Below are 20,711 nucleotides of genomic sequence, written 5' to 3' on the forward strand. Positions count from 1 at the left end.
ATGTGCATGCAATGTGCTTTATGTATGTGTATGTCTGGCATGTCTGGTTATAGATATAGAGGTGTAGGGAAATATCCTGTTACCATGGTTATTGTTGTGGTTAACATGTAAAAGTTGTTTGCATGAGGGATAAAATATGAAAGCATTATATGATTTTACATTCCACATTTTTGAGTAATTGAAGGGATAATAATCATTGATAATGAAAAGAATTAGAAATTATTGTTTTAGAAAAGTTAAGGAACATGAGTAGAGCGTGAAAGACTGTACATATATTAAGTATCTTAGAAGGAAATATTCACTATGTTGGAAATTCAATCTCCTTTGCCGATAAAGACAAATATCAACATTTAATTCCTCACCACACTTGTGGGGCTATATCATATTACCTATGTCCTTACTTCAATCATACTTAATTATGCAACAGTTATCAAAACTATAGTATGTCTTTCCTGATGAAATGGACCTTGTTTTGGCATGTTTAGTTGTATAGTTATGAGTTTGTGACTTAATCTTTTAATCATACTTACTTTTGACCAAATTACAGCCAATGAACATGAACTTTTGTTTTGAGAATTCTTCTTTCCTGGCTGTCATAGCATGCTTGATTTTTGGTTCATAGCTGAGTAATAATGTCTTGGATTTTTCATTTTGTTCTAGATGTTTTACTTTTGAATGAGTTATGGCCCGCCCTTATTAAAATCCCAAATGCTGGGGAGGTAATGACACATCTATTTTGATATTGTATTATCAGTTGTTTTCATATTGATTATTTCCTGAATTTGACTTATTTTTGATTGTTTACTGAAACATTTTTATTTTATTAAAATATCATTTAATAAATAGATTTATGCTGATTTTCTGATTTTTTTTTTATATATTTGAGTTGGTACTTTGTGATAATTTAAAACAAGAAATCATTCAGATTTCATATCATACTAATAATTATCTTTAGACCTCATGATCACCAACTAACAAAAACTGGTTTTAGAAATTTCTCATTAATAAGAATTTCTTTTCATAGGTTTATTGTTAATAATATTTCTCTATAAAAAAACTCATTCACAAAGTATAATGCTTTGTTTTGCAGGATCTCAAGTTACAGACGAAGACCTAAGGGTAGCTGAAGAAAAATTTGATGAATCAAAACAATTAGCAGAAACTGCAATGAGTAACCTCTTAGAAAATGATGTAAGTCGCACCAAAAAAAAAATCTTCATCGGAATGATAAGATATAAATCATGAGGAGTTCTTACATGAAGTAAGTCCCATATGAATTATTAAAGAATAAATCTTCAAAAAGAGGGACGCGGTTGGTATCTTCAAAAAGAGGGACGCAGTTGGTATCTTCAAAAAGAGGGACGCAATTGGTGGGCATAGAAATTCCAATCAAAAACATTCTGTGATGCACGCATACACCATAGTATGATAGCCTGCATTTACATCTTCTGACGTATCAATGTTGAATTGTTGTTTACTTTACAGGTAGAACATATATGCCAACTACAGTCGTTTATAGAAGCTCAAGCTGAATACCATCGATCAGCCATGGAAACTTTACAGGCTTTAGTAGAGACTTTAGAAGACAAGTAAATACGAACATTATTTTATTGATGCCTTTCAAGTGACTTTTATGTTTAAAAAAATTATTAGATATACATTTTTGATTTTGCAGACTTGCACTGCAAAACAGCTTATCCTAGTAGCAGTTTAAAAAAAGTTGGATATATCTTTAAAAAAAGTTGGATATATCTTTCATATTGTATCTTAACCAATGTAAATGTCACCTTTTTTGTTTCAATTTATTCATTTAACTTGAATTTTACTCAGGCTTTAAATGGTTACTTCTTTATTGAAACCAATATTGCTAAGGCAAGAAACTTGTTTCCATTGAGTTTACATAATTTTTTTGCGTTTTCTTGTTTCAAAACCAAAATTTGTTAAACCATTCTTGATAAGAATTAGAATATAATTAATTACTTTTAAGTTCTGTATTTAGAGAATTAAACACACAAGTTTTTTTTGTAGGAGAGAAAATGCTGGAAACCGACCAAGAAGGGAACGTAAAGCTCGACCAATTTCTAACAGAAGCTCCTCCCCTGACCACTTTTATGAAGCAGCACCCAATGACCTAACAAACCATGGCAATGGTGGTTTTAATTATAACTCTTCTTCTAGTTTTAATTCGGGTAAGATAAAAAACAGTAAATATTAAAGAATAAGGGGAGCTCACTTGGATAAATATCCTGTAAATCAACTTATTTTTCGCTGATACATTGTACTGATATTTCTTGTTTACACCTTTCTAGTCCACCTCACAGAGATTTAATTTCACGATTTTCTAAATTTTTATACGACCGCAAAATTTGAAAAAATTTTTTCGTCGTATATTGCTATCACGTTGGCGTCGTCGTCGTCGTCGTCCGAATACTTTTAGTTTTCGCACTCTAACTTTAGTAAAAGTGAATAGAAATCTATGAAATTTTAACACAAGGTTTATGACCACAAAAGGAAGGTTGGGATTGATTTTGGGAGTTTTAGTCCCAACATTTTAGGAATTAGGGGCCAAAAAGGGCCCAAATAAGCATTTTCTTGGTTTTCGCACTATAACTTTAGTTTAAGTAAATAGAAATCTATGAAATTTTGACATAAGGTTTATGACCACAAAAGAAAGGTTGGGATTGATTTTGGGAGTTTTGGTTCCAACAGTTTAGGAATTAGGGGCCAAAAAAGGGCCCAAATAAGCATTATTCTTGGTTTTCGCACAATAACTTTAGTTTAAGTAAATAGAAATCAATGAAATTTAAACACAATGTTTATGACCACAAAAGGAAGGTTGGTATTGATTTTGGGAGTTTAGGTCCGAACAGTTTAGGAATTAGGGGCCAAAAAGGGACCCAAATAAGCATTTTTTTGGTTTTCGCACCATAACTTTAGTATAAGTAAATAGAAATCTATGAAATTTAAACACAAGGTTTATGACCATAAAAGGAAGGTTGGTATTGATTTTGGGAGTTTTGGTCCCAACAGTTTAGGAATAAAGGGCCCAAAGGGTCCAGATTTAAACTTTGTTTGATTTTATCAAAAATTGAATAATTGGGGTTCTTTGATATGCCGAATCTAACTGTGTATGTAGATTCTTAATTTTTGGTCCCGTTTTCAAATTGGTCTACATTAAGGTCCAAAGGGTCCAAAATTAAACTTAGTTTGATTTTAACAAAAATTGAATCCTTGGGGTTCTTTGATATGCTGAATCTAAAAATGTACTTAGATTTTTTATTATTGGCCCAGTTTTCAAGTTGGTCCAAATCGGGGTCCAAAATTAAACTTTGTTTGATTTCATCAAAAATTGAATAATTGGGGTTCTTTGATATGCCAAATCTAACTGTGTATGTAGATTCTTAATTTTTGGTCCCGTTTTAAAATTGGTTTACATTAAGTCCAAAGGGTCCAAAATTAAACTAAGTTTGATTTTAACAAAAATTGAATTATTGGGCCTCTGTGATATGCTGAATCTAAACATGTACTTAGATTTTTGATTATGGGCCCAGTTTTCAAGTTGGTCCAAATCAGGATCCAAAATTATTATATTAAGTATTGTGCAATAGCAAGAAATTTTCAATTGCACAGTATTCAGCAATAGCAAGAAATCTTCAATTGCACAGTATTGTGCAATAGCAAGAAATCTTCAATTGCACAGTATTGTGCAATAGCAAATATTTTCAATTGCACAGTATTCCACAATAGCAAGAAATATCTAATTGCACAATATTGTGCAATAGCAAGAAATTCCAATTGGATTTCAATTGGAGTAATCTTTCTTTGTCCAGAATAGTAGTTGAATCAACTTAAATCATTGTTTTATACAATATACAATGTATATTCACTTTTACTACCAACTGATAGATTAAAACAATCTTTACCATTCAGTGATAACAAGCACTTTTTTTACATTTTAATATTTTATGATGTATTTAAATGAGTAGTTATTGTTGCAAACTTCATTAGAAATTTGAATTGAGATCAGTTTTGAAATAAGGGAAAGGGGGATGTGAAAAAAAAAATTAGAGGGTCAATTTTTTTTCATTTCAGATTTCATAAATAAAAAGAAAATTTCTTCAAACATTTTTTTGAGAGGATTAATATTCAACAGCATAGTGAATTGCTCAAAGGCAAACATTTTTTTTTAAGTTCATTAGACCACATTCATTCTGTGTCAGAAACCTATGCTGTGTCAACTATTTAATCACAATCCAAATTTAGAGCTGAATCCAGCTTGAATGTTGTGTCCATACTTGCCCCAACCGTTCAGGGTTCAACCTCTGCGGTCGTATAAAGCTGCGCCCTGCGGAGCATCTGGTTATTGATGTAGTTAAATAAAGAAAGATAATATTCGTAACGTTTTAAATTCACGTTATTTTTGTACTCACAAAAGTTCGGGAAAGTAAATCACTAGTATGTTAAAGCTTGAAAATTTTATGTCCTGGTAAATTTTGTATTTAGCTGAATCTTCCATTAGAATTGAGATAACCCCAACTCTGCTTTAATTTGAGTTTAAACATATAAAATATTATATTAAACGATATATTGGGGTTGCACATTGTATTATAGGCATGAACAGGAGATGACCCAATCTGCAGGGGATATTTGAAAATGAGATTGCAATCTGTATATTATATACTGTTATAACAAGAAGTAAACATTATCTTTTCAGCACCAAAACCTGAAGCTTGTTGTGAAGCTTTATATGACTTTGAACCCGAGAACGAGGGAGAGCTTGGGTTCCAGGAGGGGGATAACATCAAGTTAATATCTCAGATTGATGAGAACTGGTATGAAGGATCTGTAAATGGAAGGACAGGATTTTTCCCTGTTAATTATGTCAAAGTTGTGGTGGATCTGCCTCATTAGAATAATCTCATTGCTGACTTTTTTCATTGTTGGTTTTTTGTGTACTTTGATTTGAGCTTCCAAATTTTATTGTGGACAAGTAATATTCTTAAATAAGATAGAAATTTTCGATTGTGGATAGCTATGTTTCTTAGATAACGATTTAACTTATTAAATGTATAAGGAGACAAATAGTGTAATGCAATAGTTATGCAAGAATGAAGTTGGTTTATTTTAATTTACGTTGGAAGACATTTAATTAGAACTCTATTATTTTAATTTAATATTTTAGTATATCATTGACTAGAACATTTTTTAATACATGAAAGGCATTGTATATTAAAGTCAGTAAAGATATTGTTGATAACATAATAGTTCATGCATAAAATTATACTTTCTAAGAAAATTTTGTTTTGGAGTTTCACTCTAGACAAGTACCAATTTTCAACATAATATTTTTATGAAAACAAGGAAGATAACTTATATTTCATATAATAGCATTACTTAAAATCAGGAAAACTACAAAACAATGTGAAACTATTCATTTCCTTAGGGACTTTTAGAATTTTCTTTGGAGTTCAGTAATTTTGTTTTTTTTTACTTTTTCCTCTAAATAAAAACAGATAAAAGCTGAAAAGACACTACATTGTTTTGCTTGTATCCCCGAAAGTAATCCAATATGCCCTAATAAAACTTCTATAGTCGACAAAAAAAACATTATTTGTTATTCAAGATGTTTAGTAAATATTTTATTTCTTCTTTTTTTAATTTTAATATTCATTTGTTTATGTTAGTTATGAATTTTTGAGATGTGTTTTTCATGTCAGCTTGTGTAATGCTTAAGCTTTATTTTTGCTTGAAATGGCATAAATGATTTGAATAATGTGTAGATTTAATTTAGATATAAACCAATTTGTATTTTTTTTTCTTTTTCATAATTTTTAATCTTAGAAAGATCATTTTTAAATCTGTGTGAAAAATGTTGATTCTTTTAGAATTACCACTACTTTACACATTGAAAACATATACACAATACCAAATGTTAAACCATACTGAAAAGATGGGACCAGTAGATATGATTAATGTTGTCGAACAGTTGTCCTTTTTTAAATTAGGAAACAAATTAATTAATGTAAAAATTGTTGAATTTTGTCCTTTTTAAAATTAGGAAAAAAATAAATCAATGTAAAAATTGTTGAATTTTTATGTAAATACTGTTAATTTTTATCAGATCATCACTTTATAAGTATGTATATATTTATATATATCGCTCTATTATCTTAATATACCTAGAAATACCAAAAATACCTCTGATGAAATAACTTAAAAGGAAAGTCAGGACTAAACAGAAAGTTCACATGCATTAGTCTAGAAAGTTGTTTCAATGAAGTCATCTATTATAATTATTTTGAGGGAGTTTAGTGACATTTATAATTTCTCCACTCTCAAACAAACAAACAAATCCAGTAAAACTTACAAAATTATTTCACCAGTTAAGGAAGACTTGTACATGATGTCATGAAACAGTTATATACATGTACAGCCCTTTTGTTGCCATGACACTCACCAATTAAATTAGACTCAACAAATTAGGAGACACAAACCTCATTGTCTTTTGAAGATCTTTTGTATAATTCTTTTTCCGAATTAAGAGAATGTGACATATTTTTAGATAAACAGCAAACAAATGACACATATGACCAAAATACAAATATTTAAACAATGTCTGTCATCGATCTTCGATCTTATTCTTGGTGTCTTTATGGGTTTTATAAATAGAAAATAGTCTCCTTTGTAAAGGGTTATAATTGAGGATTCTTGTTTAAGTAGACATTGTAAACTTGATAAAAAATCTTGTGATTTTTATGTTGGAGTTACTATATATTACTGTAGACAGGATTGTCTATAAATTAACAGCCTGGCTGTATCATAGAATATTAGTTAATTATAATCACTTAGCTTTGCTATGTTTCATGAGATTATGTGATGCTTAGAGCTTTTGTGCAAATCGCCCAAACAAGTCCCAATAGCTTTAAGGCTTTTGTTACTGTTTTAGTAATTATCTGCATTTAGAATTTAAGTTTTATCTTTAAATAAATTTGACACCAATGGGTCAGCCTCAGAAATAGTTTGTTGATGAAACTTATGTTGGCTTTAGAATCAGTGTTTTAAATTTTCATAAGTTAGTTTTAATTTAAACTTCTGCTTGGATATTATTAAAGAGTTAAAGTCCCTTTGTCATATTTCATAGATGACATATTCTCTTTGTCATATTTCAAAGATGACATATTCCCTTTGTCTTATTCAAAGGTGACATATTCCCCATGTCACATTTCAAAGATGACATATTCCTCGACCGGAAGTCATTTTTTATGCTTCAGTCCATTAGAATACCATATAAAATCCTTCAAACAAAACATTCCTTACATTACGTAGGCATTATAGTAGATCTGAAATTATAGAGATTATGCTCATTTTACTTCATAACTGTATATGTTCATTACTTTCTTCGCCCTCAATTACTTGTGTAATCTGCTGAAATTGTACTTTGTTAAACACATCTATTAAATTTACCCTATAGTTTGACAGCTATTTTTATCTTTTTTCAAAGATATATTGTTATTTCACATTTTTGCAATATTTGTTTAGATGTAATATATAAATTCTTTATGGCATATTTTGTTTTATACAAATGTTTAATTGAATTCACCTGTAAAACTTATTAAATGATCATGCATATTCTTTCAACTTACTTTGTTCATTACAACATGTTGATTTTTCTGAAACCATAGTGGGAAACTGGTTATAAATTAATCACCAAACTTACAACATAAAAATAAAATGTGGTTAAGAGTAGTATACCGATGTTCAAAAGTCATAAATTGATATGATTGCCAACGAGACAACCCTCCACCAGAGACCCATCTGTAGGTCATTGTACCGCCTTCCACAATGCGCAAATCCTATCCCTCACACAGTCAGTTATAAAATCCCCTGAAATGACAACTGTAAAACAATTCAAATAAAAAAACTAACAGCAGGATTTATGTACAAAACAATAAACAAAATACAAATATGATACACAGCAACAAGTCTGTATAAAACTATGGACACTTTTATCATTCTTGACTTATGTCCCTTTATAATGTATGGTGGGGGCAGCTTGTGTCAATGGGGACACATTCTCCATTTAATTTTATTAGTACTGGAGAAATGTGTGACAATTTATAAATATAAAAAAGAAGATGTGGTATGATTTCCAATGAGACAACTCTCCACAAGAGACCAAAATGACACAGAAATTAACAACTATAAGATCGTTTAAAGTTCATTCAAAATATTGAAAAATTTGAATATTGTCCAACAGTAAGTACTTGCAAGTTACAACTCAAAACTGAAGCTAATGACCAATTATGATGCCATTATGTTCATTGCTACATGAGAAATGTGTGAAAGAAAACATGTTTGACTACCATAGTCTGATGAAGGAAATCAAGTATAAACAGATGAATGCTAAATAGACCCCATTTTCAGATACATTCGTGTGCACACAGTTCATTATTCTATTATGATATATTGGTGTATTTTGGTAAATTAATTTGTTTAGGTGTTTTTGTTATTCTGTGATGTACATGTTGAAATTTACTATTATACTAGTATATTCCATTTATACCATTTATCTATGCATTTTTCTGTCCTGAGTGTTGCTGCATGTTTTTGTACTGTATTCCTGTCACATAATGTTGTTATTTTAGCAATATTTTTAATATTGCCATATAAGTGGGAGGTTTTACTAACCATAAAAGCAGGTTCAACCTAGGATTTTTTTCTTAAAATGTCCTGTGCCAAGTCAGGAATGTGGCAGTTTTTATCAAATAGTCCGTTTGTATGTATGTTGGCATTGTTTTTGTAGCAGTTATTTCAGTGTAACTGTTGTTCTTTTCTCTTCTAGCTAATGTGTTTCCCTCAGTTTGGTTTGTGACCCGGATTTGTTTCAGTTAAATCGATATATAATTATTGAACACCACAGCCTTACGTCAGTAGCAAAATTCTTGTATAAGTAGACATTCATAAGTTGAGACAACTGCTTTAGTTTTAGAAATATAAGCCAATACAAAATTTTAGTCTACAGACTAAAAATCCGAATATTTATGAAGTTGCCAACTGTGATGAAGACGGACCATTATAGGTAAATCTGTATCATCTTGATAATGGGATGGCTTCCTAACGAATGCACATACATATACCCTCACCACTTTCCTTATTGAAAAGAAATAAAGATCCTTGTTTTCAAAATTCCAACAGGGAACATACCTTTTATAATTGTATAAATAATACAATGTGTTTGAACAATTGGTTTATTTATACAATTATAAGAAATAAAGAAACAATTGTTATTCATTGATTTGTAAATTGGTAATACGGAACGATGTAATGGAAGTAATAAACTTGATAATTCTGCTTATTCCAACTTTTTTTTCATTCTGGTTTTTTTTTGGGGGGAGGGGTTTCTTGTTTAGCACAGGATTTTTATGGAATTATGTATTGTGAGCTTCTGACCCATCCGTCTCGGGAGTGAAATGACATATTACAAAAGTATTTATTTATAATCTATCGATCATCCTGACTAAAGTTTGTAAGAAGTGGCATAATAGATTGTGTAAAGTCTGTCCATATTTCATTAGCTGCATCGAGGCATCAGGATGAGCGGAGCTTGGCAATAGTAACTGATAGTAATCCTTTGTTGACTTATACATCATTGTTATTTTTGCTTAGTTTCTTCGGTTACATATTCCGACATCGGACTGTCTTGTTAACTAAGTTTTACTGTGCATATTGCTGTGTGTTTCTGTATTCTACATTGTCAAGAGGTATATTTGGAGGGTTAATATATCACAAAACAGATTTAACCTGTCCCAAGTCAGGATCCTCTGGCCTTAGTTATCTTGAGTGTTTTTATTTAAACTTAGTTCATTTATATGTTTCGGAGTTTAGTGTGACGTCCATTTTCATAGCACTAGTACCCAGGTGCCGGATTTTCTCACTGTGCTGAAGACCCGTTATTGGCCTTCGGCTGCTTTCTGCTCATTGGTCGGGTTGTCTGGTCTCTGTGACACATTCCCCATTTCCATTCTAATTTTAATTTGATACTTCCTGGCAGACAGAGCTGCTGGAGTGCTGACTTTGTTTTACATAACAATTACCTGTTCTAGGATTTATTTCTTCGTCTTTTTAGATAATTAACCTTTACCATGCGCGGATCTAGAAATTTTCATAAGTGGGGGCCCACTGACTGCGCTAAGAGGGGGCCCGCTCCAGTCACGCTTCAGTGATTCCCTATATAACCAACCAATTTTTGTCGAGCCAGCAACTTTTGTTGCAGAAAGCTCGACATAGGGATAGTGATCCGGCGGCGGCTACGGCGGCGGCGTTAGCTAACTTCTTAAAAGCTTTATATTTTAGAAGGTGGAAGACCTGGATGCTTCATACTTTATATATAGATGCCTCATGTTACGAAGTTTCCGTCAGTCACATGTCCAATGTCCTTGACCTCATTTTCATGGTTCAGTGACCACTTGAAAAAAAGTTCAAATTTTTTGTAATGTTGAATTCTCTCTTATTATAAGTAATAGGATAACTATATTTGATATGTGCGTACCTTGCAAGGTCCTCATGTCTGTCAGACAGTTTTCACTTGACCTCGACCTCATTTCATGGATCAGTGAACAAGGTTAAGTTTTGGTGGTCAAGTCCATATCTCAGATACTATAAGCAATAGGGCTAGTATATTCGGTGTATGGAAGGACTGTAAGGTGTACATGTCCAACTGGCAGGTGTCATCTGACCTTGACCTCATTTTCATGGTTCAGTGGTTATAGTTAAGTTTTTGTGTTTTGGTCTGTTGTTCTCATACTATATGCAATAGGTCTACTATATTTGTTGCATGGAATGATTGTAAGGTGTACATGTCTAGCAGGCAGATGTTATGTGACCTTGACCTCATTTTCATGGTTCAGTGGTCAAAGTTAAGTTTTTGAGTTTTGGTCTTTTTATCTAATACTATATGCCATAGGTCAACTATATTTGGTGTATGGAAATATTTAATGATCTTTATGTCAGTCGCGCAGGTTTTATTTGACCGTGACCTCATTTTTACAGTTCATTGCACAGTGTTAAGTTTTTGTGTTTTGGTCTATTTTTCTTAAACTATAAGTAATAGGTCAACTGTATATGTTGTATAGAAGCATTGTTTAAGCTGTACATGTCTGCCTGGCATGGTTCATCTGACCTTTACCTCATTTTCAAGGTTCATTGGTCTTTGTTTAGTTATCTTGGTTAATGTTAAGTTTATGGTACAGTTGTTATAAAGCTTAGCTTTTTACTTAGAACTATCAACATAAGATCAATGATTAGTATAGAAGGCGAGACATTTCAGCGTGTGCACTCTTGTTTTCACAAAAAAGGGGGGGGCGGGCCCCCTGGGCCCCCCTCTAAATCCGCCTCTGTTTACTGGGAAGTCCATTTTTGCTTATATCTTTTGGCTTGTCTGGGTACTTTTGCATTGCACCAATGTTTTGTTGTGGTGTGGTGATATTTTTTTTATTCTTATCTTTCATATTTCGGGGAAGACGGTTTCAAGCCGTCAATCCCCAATGGGGTTGACCAGAGTGACATTCCCTCACATCATTCATTTTGTTTTTATAGTGTGGAAAACCCCCCAACAAATCTTACTGAGAAAGATGAGATGGGGAGACACAAATGAATAAATTGACTTTAAACACTTTTTTACACATTTCCCTTCTGTTTCTCTCGAAATTATCGTATATTGAGCTCTCCTTTACACTATTTACGTTTCTTTTACAATCCGGAAAAATCAGTATGACGAGATATTCTAAATATATCCAACCTACATTATATTTTATAGTGACGTCATTGTTGGAATGCCATACTACGCATAAGAAGGGATATCCTTCACTGGTTATTTAAATCATTCTCAAAGATTGTGCACTCATTAAAAAATAGTATTTGTTAAATTTAAACATAATGATGTTTGCTGTAGATGATTCAAACATCAACATGCAATACTTTAATTTGTAGGTCAACAACTTTCAAAGTAAACAGAAAGTCAGAGGGGCTACATGAGATCGGAGAGAAAAACGATCTTTTCCATTTTTTACTGTAAAACTCTGTTTTGAGAATCCTCCTCCAATTCAGGAGCACCTCAATTTATGAGCTAATTATCCACTAAAATAAACCATTAAAACTAAATTTTGTGTACCAACGTTATCATTGTAATAGTTACAAAAAAAATTACAAATGTTGCATTTTGTAGTTTAAACCTATTTATTCATGAAATTTTACAAATATTTTAAAATGGATTTGGAAACAAGCTTCACACAGTTAACATCAATCATATTGTTATTTTTATTAGTACCTGTATCCCTGTGATAAAAGATGTAACTGGGAACTTTATCAATGGAAATTTAAAGCTGAATAGATTTTTCAGCCCTAACTTTCTTATGAAAAAAATTAAAAATCTTAAGAGTTCTGTCACAAAAAATGGAAAATGGCCCTAGCCTACAGTTCAGTCGTACTCTATTAAGATATCAAAAATAATTGTAGTTGTTGTTAAATGACAGAATTCAACTAGTTGAATTTTAGATAATTAACTATCAACTTTAATTGAATGTTTAGATTTAGAAGATGCAGATCTCTTCCATTGGTCTAAATTGAATCCTAAACTAAAGAAACAAATTGTACCTGATATTCATATGATGAAGACATAATCTTTCAATCAGTTTAATTGAGGTCTGGAGCTGGCATGTCAGTTAACTGCTAGTAGTCTGTTGTTATTTATGTATTATTGTCATTTTATTTATTTTCTTTTGTTACATCTTTTGACATCAGACTCGGACTTCTCTTGAACTGAATTTTAATGTGCGTATTGTTATTGTTTTACTTTTCTACATTGGCTAGAGGTATAGGGGGAGGGTTGAGATCTCATAAACATGTTTAACCCCGCCGCAATTTTGCGCCTGTCCCAAGTCAGGAGCCTCTGGCCTTTGTTAGTCTTGTATGATTTTAAATTTTAGTTTCTTGTGTATAATTCGGAGTTTAGTATGACGTCCATTATCACTGTACTATTATGCATATTTTAGGGGCCAGCTGAAGGACACCTACGGGTGCGGGAATTCTCGCTACATTGAAGACCCATTGGTTGCCTTCGGCTGTTGTTTGCTCTATGGTCGGGTGGTTGTCGCTTTGACATATTCACCATTTCCTTTCTCAATTTTAAAATTACCTTAAACAACAATTGATTCCTATAGTGTCAACCTTCCACATGTACTAGCTGTTCTATTTTTCCATTCTTTATATGAAAACTATCAAAAGATAACCCCCCCCCCCCCAAAAAAAAAAAAAAAACAACAACAAAAAAATGAAATAGAAACAAGGGCCGTCTTTCCCCTCAGAGCTATTCAGCTCTTTGATTGCTCATGTGCTTTGTCTTAATGTCATTTTTATAGTGATTACGATTATAACACAATATTGACTGCTTTTTTTTTGACATTTTTACTGCTGGTGGACGTTTCGTCCCGAGGGTATCACCAGCCCAGTAGTCAGCACTTCGGTGTTGACATGAATATCAACAATGTGGTCATTTTTATAAATTTCCTGTTTACAAAACTTTGAATTTTTCGAAAAACTAAGGATTTTCTTATCCCAGACATAGATTACCTAAGCTAGCTGTATTTGGCACAACGTTTTGGAATTTTGGATCCTCATTGCTCTTCAACTTTGTACTTGTTTGGCATTATAACTATTTTGATATGAGCGTCACTGATGAGTCTTATGTAGACGAAACGCCCGTCTGGCGTACTAAATTATAGTCCTTTGATTACTATTTACCTAATATGTCTGTTTGTTTTGTTCACACATTGTTGTCCAAATAATGGAATTTAATGCGATTGTCATACAAGTGAGAGGTTTAGCTAGCAAAACAAGATTTAATTCATCTTTTTCTACATAAGGAAATGTCTGTACCAAGTCATGAATATGATAGCCGTTTTCAATACGTTTGATGTGTTTGAGATTTTGATTTTGCCATTTGATAAAGAACTTTCCGATTCGAATTTTCCTTGGAGTTCGATATTTTTGTTATTTTACATTTGGAATGTAATGTTCCAAGAGAAATATACAACATCGTTGTTTTCTCTGCTTTAGTCTTCTCTCTTTTACCACTTAAGACTTTGACTTTCTTATATCATTAGGCATTTCTTTAAAGTTTATTGTTGAAGTGTTTTTGTATTCTTGAATTCAATTTATTGATTCACGCTATTTATATAAGTTAATATTATTAATTCGTATATTTTAACTAATTTGATTCGTCCAGGGATAGTCACATTTTAAACTATATTTTCGAAGGTATAAAGAAAACGGCGGATAGCAAAAAGCATATTGCACAGCAAAATGCATATTGCACGGTTATTTTTAGAATATCTAAAAAAACGAAATATTTTGTGACGTCATGTAATGACTTTCATGATATTGTTAAAAGTTTTATAATAAATATCTATGATCGAGTATTAGAAAAAAAAATCTTCAAATACATAAGATGTAAAAAAAAAAGTAAAATGAAATAACAACTAATAAGACTTTCGGTCTTGTATATCTGGGCGTTATGTATTCGGGTTTAGTTTTCTGGAATCAGTTTTCTGTAATTAGTTTTTACTTCAGTTTCATTATGTACATGTATATCTTTTTCATATTCATTTGTTAAAATTTACTGTTTGCAATAGTGTGAATTGTTTTATATAATATGAATGTTCTTATCCTGGGCATACAAACAATGCCGTATTTGGCAAAACCTTTTCAACTTTAGATCTTCAGTGCTGTACAATTTTGTAATTTTTTTTCGTCACTGGTGAGTCTCGTGTGGACTAGACGCGTTTTTGACGTATTGAATTTTAAACCTGATGCTTTTTGTTATCTATTAATCATGCTTTTCTTTGTCTTATATGTTCTGCTTTTTATTTGTATTGTAGTCCTGTAATATTTTGTTTTCATTTCAATGTTATATTGAACTGTGCCATTAAAGTGCGAGGTTTGGCATGCCTTAAAACCAGGTTCAACCCACCACTTTTATTCCCCTTTAAAAGTGTCCTGTACCAAGTCAGGAAGATGGTCATTGTTATAATATTGTTCGTTTCTGTGTGTGTGTTGCATTTTAACGTTGAGTCGTTTCTGTTTTCTCTTAATTTTGAGATAAGACGTGGCACGGTACTTGTCTATCCCATATTTATGTATTTGGTTTTGATGTTATATTTGTTATTCTCGTGGTGTATTGTCTGTTGCTTGGTCCGTTTCTGTGTGCTGTTGCGTTTCGGTGTTGTGTCGTTGTTCTCCTCTTATATTTAATGCGTTTCCCTCGGTTTTGGTTTGTTGCCCCGATTTTGTTTTTTGTCCATGGATTTATGAGTTTTGAACAGCGGTATACTACTGTTGCCTTTATTTGTTAATATCTATATATAACTAGGAGACAATATGTTGTCTATAACATTCCAACAAAATCAAATGACGATTTTGATACAAGTATGGTCTGAAATTAATGATATAACAATTATAGCCTATTTATGACAGGATATAGCGACCCAAAGAAGTATATCGACGTCGGACTTCGTCCTCAGTCAATATACTTCTTTCAAGTCAATATATCATTCATACAACGGCTATAATTGTATAATATTAATTTCATTCATTGATTTTGTTTTACTGAATTATGAATAAATCCCGATAAGGGATGCACGTATATACAAAGCAGCCATGTCATTTATTAAGTAGTATATTTTAAAAATTCTTATTTGATTGTCTTATCTGTGTCATGTTTTGATGGCCATAAAAATATTGTATAGACTAAATGCTAGAAAATACAATGCTTTTAAGCATAATTGACAGGCAACTTTAAGTCTAAAAAACTCACCGTACCTGTGGCAAGGCCATCCTTCCTTCTACTTTCCGACTACCATATAATAGAGCAGTAAATGATGGAATAATGGAATTTTACCATTTTCAGTTGATGGTTCTTCTCATTCTCAATCCCTTTTGTTACTTCTCCATTTGTCTTGTTTTTTTCCCTCAAAGTTAAAAACAATAGGTGTATATGGTATATTGTATTTACTATTACTTATTTAATGAAATCATTACACATAATAAATTCGCTTACAATATCTCCAATGTTGGATTCATCTATTTTTTTGTGGGTACCAATGTATGTGGATTAAAGAAAAAAGTATTTTGGTGGATACTTGAATCCATACACATACAAGACCACCAAAAACATTGCCCTTCGCTGATCATTTAAATTCTTGGTTCACGTACCACTGAAATCAACAAAAAAATGGTATCCCAAGAATAACGATGAATCCACAGTATTTGGCTTATAGAATAATTCTTTCTTTTTTGACGAGTGTGTCTTCGTATGTAATACAAATTTGAAGTACAAAGTTATGAATACTATCAACAAGGAGATACTATCTAGAACAGAAAACATAAAGCATTATTTTAAGACCAAACATATCTCAATATCATGAGACAATTTTACTGCAACGTTTGTGGATTCTTATACATTTTATATCATAATCAAAAGTTATTATCATTATTATATTTATATGAAAGGATATTGGTAAGCATTAACCTTTAAAAAATCATTCCAAATTCAAAACCTAAAATAAAGTGCTATGATATTACATTTTAAAGCATTGTATGTTTGTATGTAAATAAATAACAATGATTTAACATTGTTTGGTCTTTTTTTTAAACCCATTCACAGTCATTAAAAACTATTATGAAGGTCAATGCAATTGTTGATTAATCAATAAGTTCATTCAAAATAGTAACTGAACTATAAAGGTGTATGTAAAACTAATTATCTATCAAATATACACAGTGTGTATACAATTAATATTTGGTTTAACCTTGGGTAATTTTATAAAGAACTAACCTGATCATAAGCAAGGAAGTAGAAATAGAGTACCGCGTCTTACTTAAGAAATGGCTTATTCTCAATCCATTGACATAGGGCAAATTCCTGTTAGTTGTGGATTATGTGAAACGCATAGACCCATTAAATGGAAATGTTTCGACTGTGATCTTTTATTGTGTAACCATTGTAAGGATAAGGTACATTTAAGAGTAAAAACTGCAAAGGATCACAGAGTAATTGATATAAAGGAAATTGGTCTTTATAAAGAAGAACTAGATTTTGCAAATATTCCCTGTCAGGACCATACTGGACAATATACATGTCTTTATTGTAAGACATGTGACACTCTTGTGTGTCCAACCTGTGTGTCAAAAGTTCACATGAAACATGATCTAACAGAAATTCAAGAAGAATATGATATGAAAATAGGCAAGCTGAGAAAAGGACAAAATAAAATTCAAAGAAGCATGACAGATTTTTTTTCTGAAAAAGAACAGCTTTACAAACTTTTATCTAAAATCTAAATCTAAATACAACCATGTTAAGCAAGATGTTCTTTTAAAGCATGAACAATCTGTCAAAGCAGCTGTTGAAAAGTGTTTTCAAAAACTACTAGATGAATTAGATCAGAATTTGGAAACAGTTTCTAACACAATCAAATCTGATATACATGTTGTCTCAGATTTACTTTCACAAGCTGAAAACAAAAAGCAAGAAGTCCAGGAACTGATATTATTAACAGATGCTTCAAAGTTCTTTACAGATTTAAAAAAATATGAAAAATCTGTTGACACCCAAATGTATTATCAAAAGTCGAATCATGGCTCTATACCAAACTTTGTTCCAGGGGAGATCACTCAGTCTAACATTGGTATGCTTGAGTTTGAAAATCCATCTCATTCACCACATATTAATCTAGTGGTGAATAAACAATATCAAACTGAACTTGAAAATGTAGAATATGTATGCTCATTTATTGATCACTCCTTCTGGATAAGTTCTGGTATTTTTGGTTTAGTTCAAAAAGTTAAACCTGATGGAACCAACCTAAAGATACTATCCAGTTACGATATCCAAATATACGGCCTGGCTCTCACTCAATCAAATAGTATTCTAATATCTAAGGGGGAATCAAGACTAAAACAAATCAGTAGTAATACAGGTACACTAACAGACTCAGCATATAATGTGTCACCATTCCTCCCTATAGCATTGTATATTACAAGTGACAATAAAGTTCTAGTAGGAGGTGTTAATAAAGACTACCCTAGAGAAGGAAGAAGAGTTGTAATACAAATGAATCAGAATGGAGACCATGAAAGAGTGTATAAACATGATCAACAAAAGCAACCAATTATTCACTTTTCCTTACAGAATAACACACACCAGGAATGGAAACATTCATGTGGTGGATGAAGTAAGTAAAGACAGTATTAGAGTTGTAGTGTTAGGACGGGGTGGTGAAATAATTAATATATACACTGGAGATACAAAGATCAACAAGGACATAACATTTTTACCAAGAGACATAGTGACAACACCTAGAGACAATGTTATTGTATCTGTTCCAGGTAATGATGCATTTCATATCCTGAACAATGGCGGGCTACTGATGGCATATTATAAAACAAGTGACATTGATATTAGCTATCCCTTTTCTGTCGCATGTACTCCAACAGGACAACTTTACATAGGATGTAGCACACAAAAAGGTAGTACGTCCAAGTATGCCGAGATATATGAAGTGACTATATCAGGGTGTTAAATAAAGCCAACAGAAGTATACCGCTATTCGAAAGTCATAAATCGGTTGAAAGAAAACAAATCTGGGTTACAAACTTAAACTGAGGGAAACACATCAAATATAAAAGGAAAACAACGAAGCAACATAAACACTAAAGTGCAACAGAAAACCAAAGGACAATGCAACACAAACAGAAACGAACTAAAAGATAACAATTGCCATTTTTCTGACTTGTTTAATACAGAACATTAACACATTCCAAATACCATTTTCCTGACTTGTTTAATACAGGACATTAACACATTCCAAATACCATTTATTCCTATATCCAACCAATAGAAACTTATGTTTGTTCGACAATAACTTGTGTCTGAAGTTTGAAGCATTTATAACAGCTTAAATACAGACAATATACCCCCTGTTGATACCCATAGTATAATTATAGACAAAGACCTGATGTCTTGATGTATCTATGTACAATGAGTTTTTACAAACTTCATGTACTTTTTTTGATGACATAATTCTGTTTTATAATAGCCATTTGGATGCATTTGTTTCTTTTAAGAAATGACTTTTCGGCTTATTTTCAACCCCTATGTACAATACTACTATGTAACTTATTATGGACGAAACGTGCGTCTGGCGTTATTAAACTATAATCCTGGTACCTTTGAAAAAAAGTTTGGTTCAATCATGCGGGACAAATGGTTTTGGATTTGTTCATGTGTTTTGGGCTATTTTTTTTTAATTTTTTTTTTATAGGAAACAAGAAATGATTTTAGAAAGTGATATTTAAATAAAACCGAGGGAAAATGTAAAATCACAAAAATACTGAACTCCGAGGAAAATTCAAAACGGAAATTCCGTAATGAAATGGCCTTTTCAAAAGAACAAACACACCAAACGAATGGATAACAACTATCATATTCCTGACTTGGTACAGACATTTTCTAAAGTAGAAAATGATGGATAAGACCTGGTTTTATAGCTAGCTAAAACTCTCACGGAAATGACAGTCTCTTAAAATTCCATTACATTGACAATGATGTGTGCACAAAACAAACAGACACAATAGGTTAAAATGTCAAAAATAGGGGTACTGCAGTCAACATTGTGTTATTATCTTAATTATCATAAAACAAACAATTTGAAACAAATATATAAACAAACATTTACCATGACACCATAATACACTGAAAGGATATATAAGTACAGAGACACATCATATAGACAAAGCGTTTAAACGAAAATAAAAGACAAGAATATAGAAATAATCATTGAACAATAACACAATGACGAGATGTATAAGTACAGAGCCAGGTCATATGTAACAAAGAAAACAAAAAGTATACTAAAGCGGAGGAAATTGATAATTCAAAATAGATTTTGGTACAGAGATGATCGCTTATGTCAAATTCGAGGTAAAAGTTTAAAAATGAGACAGAGGAAACTTTTTCTTTAATTTCTACTTCTAGCACTCAATCCTAAAAGTTGAAATGTTAATGGAAAGAACATCTTCAATATCTGAATGTGAAATTAAATTATCTGGCTTTTTTACTCTTCTGGTTTTTGACAAGTGGCTGAAGGATATCAGACTAATAAAAAAAAAGAAGAAGAGGTCAGCAAGTAGAGGCGCACAGTTCGTTCCCAAAGCAATGCGAAAATGATGTCACTGTCAGATTCACCATGTCAGACAGACACATGACCATGCAATATTTCAATTCACCAAATGACGTGGTCGTATCGCTCAAAGTGCATGAGAAACAGACCGAAACACAAAATCTGAACATTGACCAATGCAACATGAAAATGAGGTCAATGTCCTTTGAACGCTACAAGACAGACATGTACACATTATAATCATTCCATACACCAAATATAGTTGACCTATTACATATATAGCATTTAATAAGTTGGCTAATGAAATCACGAAAATAAGGGTCATATGAACCCTGCCAGACAGACATGTACATCTTACTATTGTCCCATTTTCTGAATACACATTACCTATGCTTATAATATCTGAGAAATAGACAAAGCCACAAAAACTACACATTGTCCTATGAAACCATGCTACATGTTAGACGGACAAGTGTA

At 31.9% G+C, this 20,711-nt stretch overlaps 1 protein-coding gene across 2 annotated transcripts in view; it reads left to right on the forward strand.

The window, feature by feature from the left end:
* The window catches only part of LOC143073346 (endophilin-A3-like), a 36,411-nt gene extending 28,779 nt beyond the window's left edge, over nt 1-7,632 (forward strand). For both annotated transcript variants that reach the window (XM_076248808.1, XM_076248809.1), the window contains 4 exons: nt 1,091-1,191; nt 1,486-1,589; nt 2,029-2,189; nt 4,715-7,632. In XM_076248808.1, the coding sequence (XP_076104923.1) occupies nt 1,091-1,191; nt 1,486-1,589; nt 2,029-2,189; nt 4,715-4,911 (563 nt within the window). In that variant the 3' untranslated portion in view covers nt 4,912-7,632. The remainder of the gene's footprint in view (nt 1-1,090; nt 1,192-1,485; nt 1,590-2,028; nt 2,190-4,714) is intronic.
* Nucleotides 7,633-20,711: the final 13,079 nt, after the last annotated feature.

The sequence above is a fragment of the Mytilus galloprovincialis genome, chromosome 4, assembly GCF_965363235.1.
Source record: "Mytilus galloprovincialis chromosome 4, xbMytGall1.hap1.1, whole genome shotgun sequence".
Classification (NCBI taxonomy): Eukaryota; Metazoa; Mollusca; class Bivalvia; order Mytilida; family Mytilidae; genus Mytilus; species Mytilus galloprovincialis.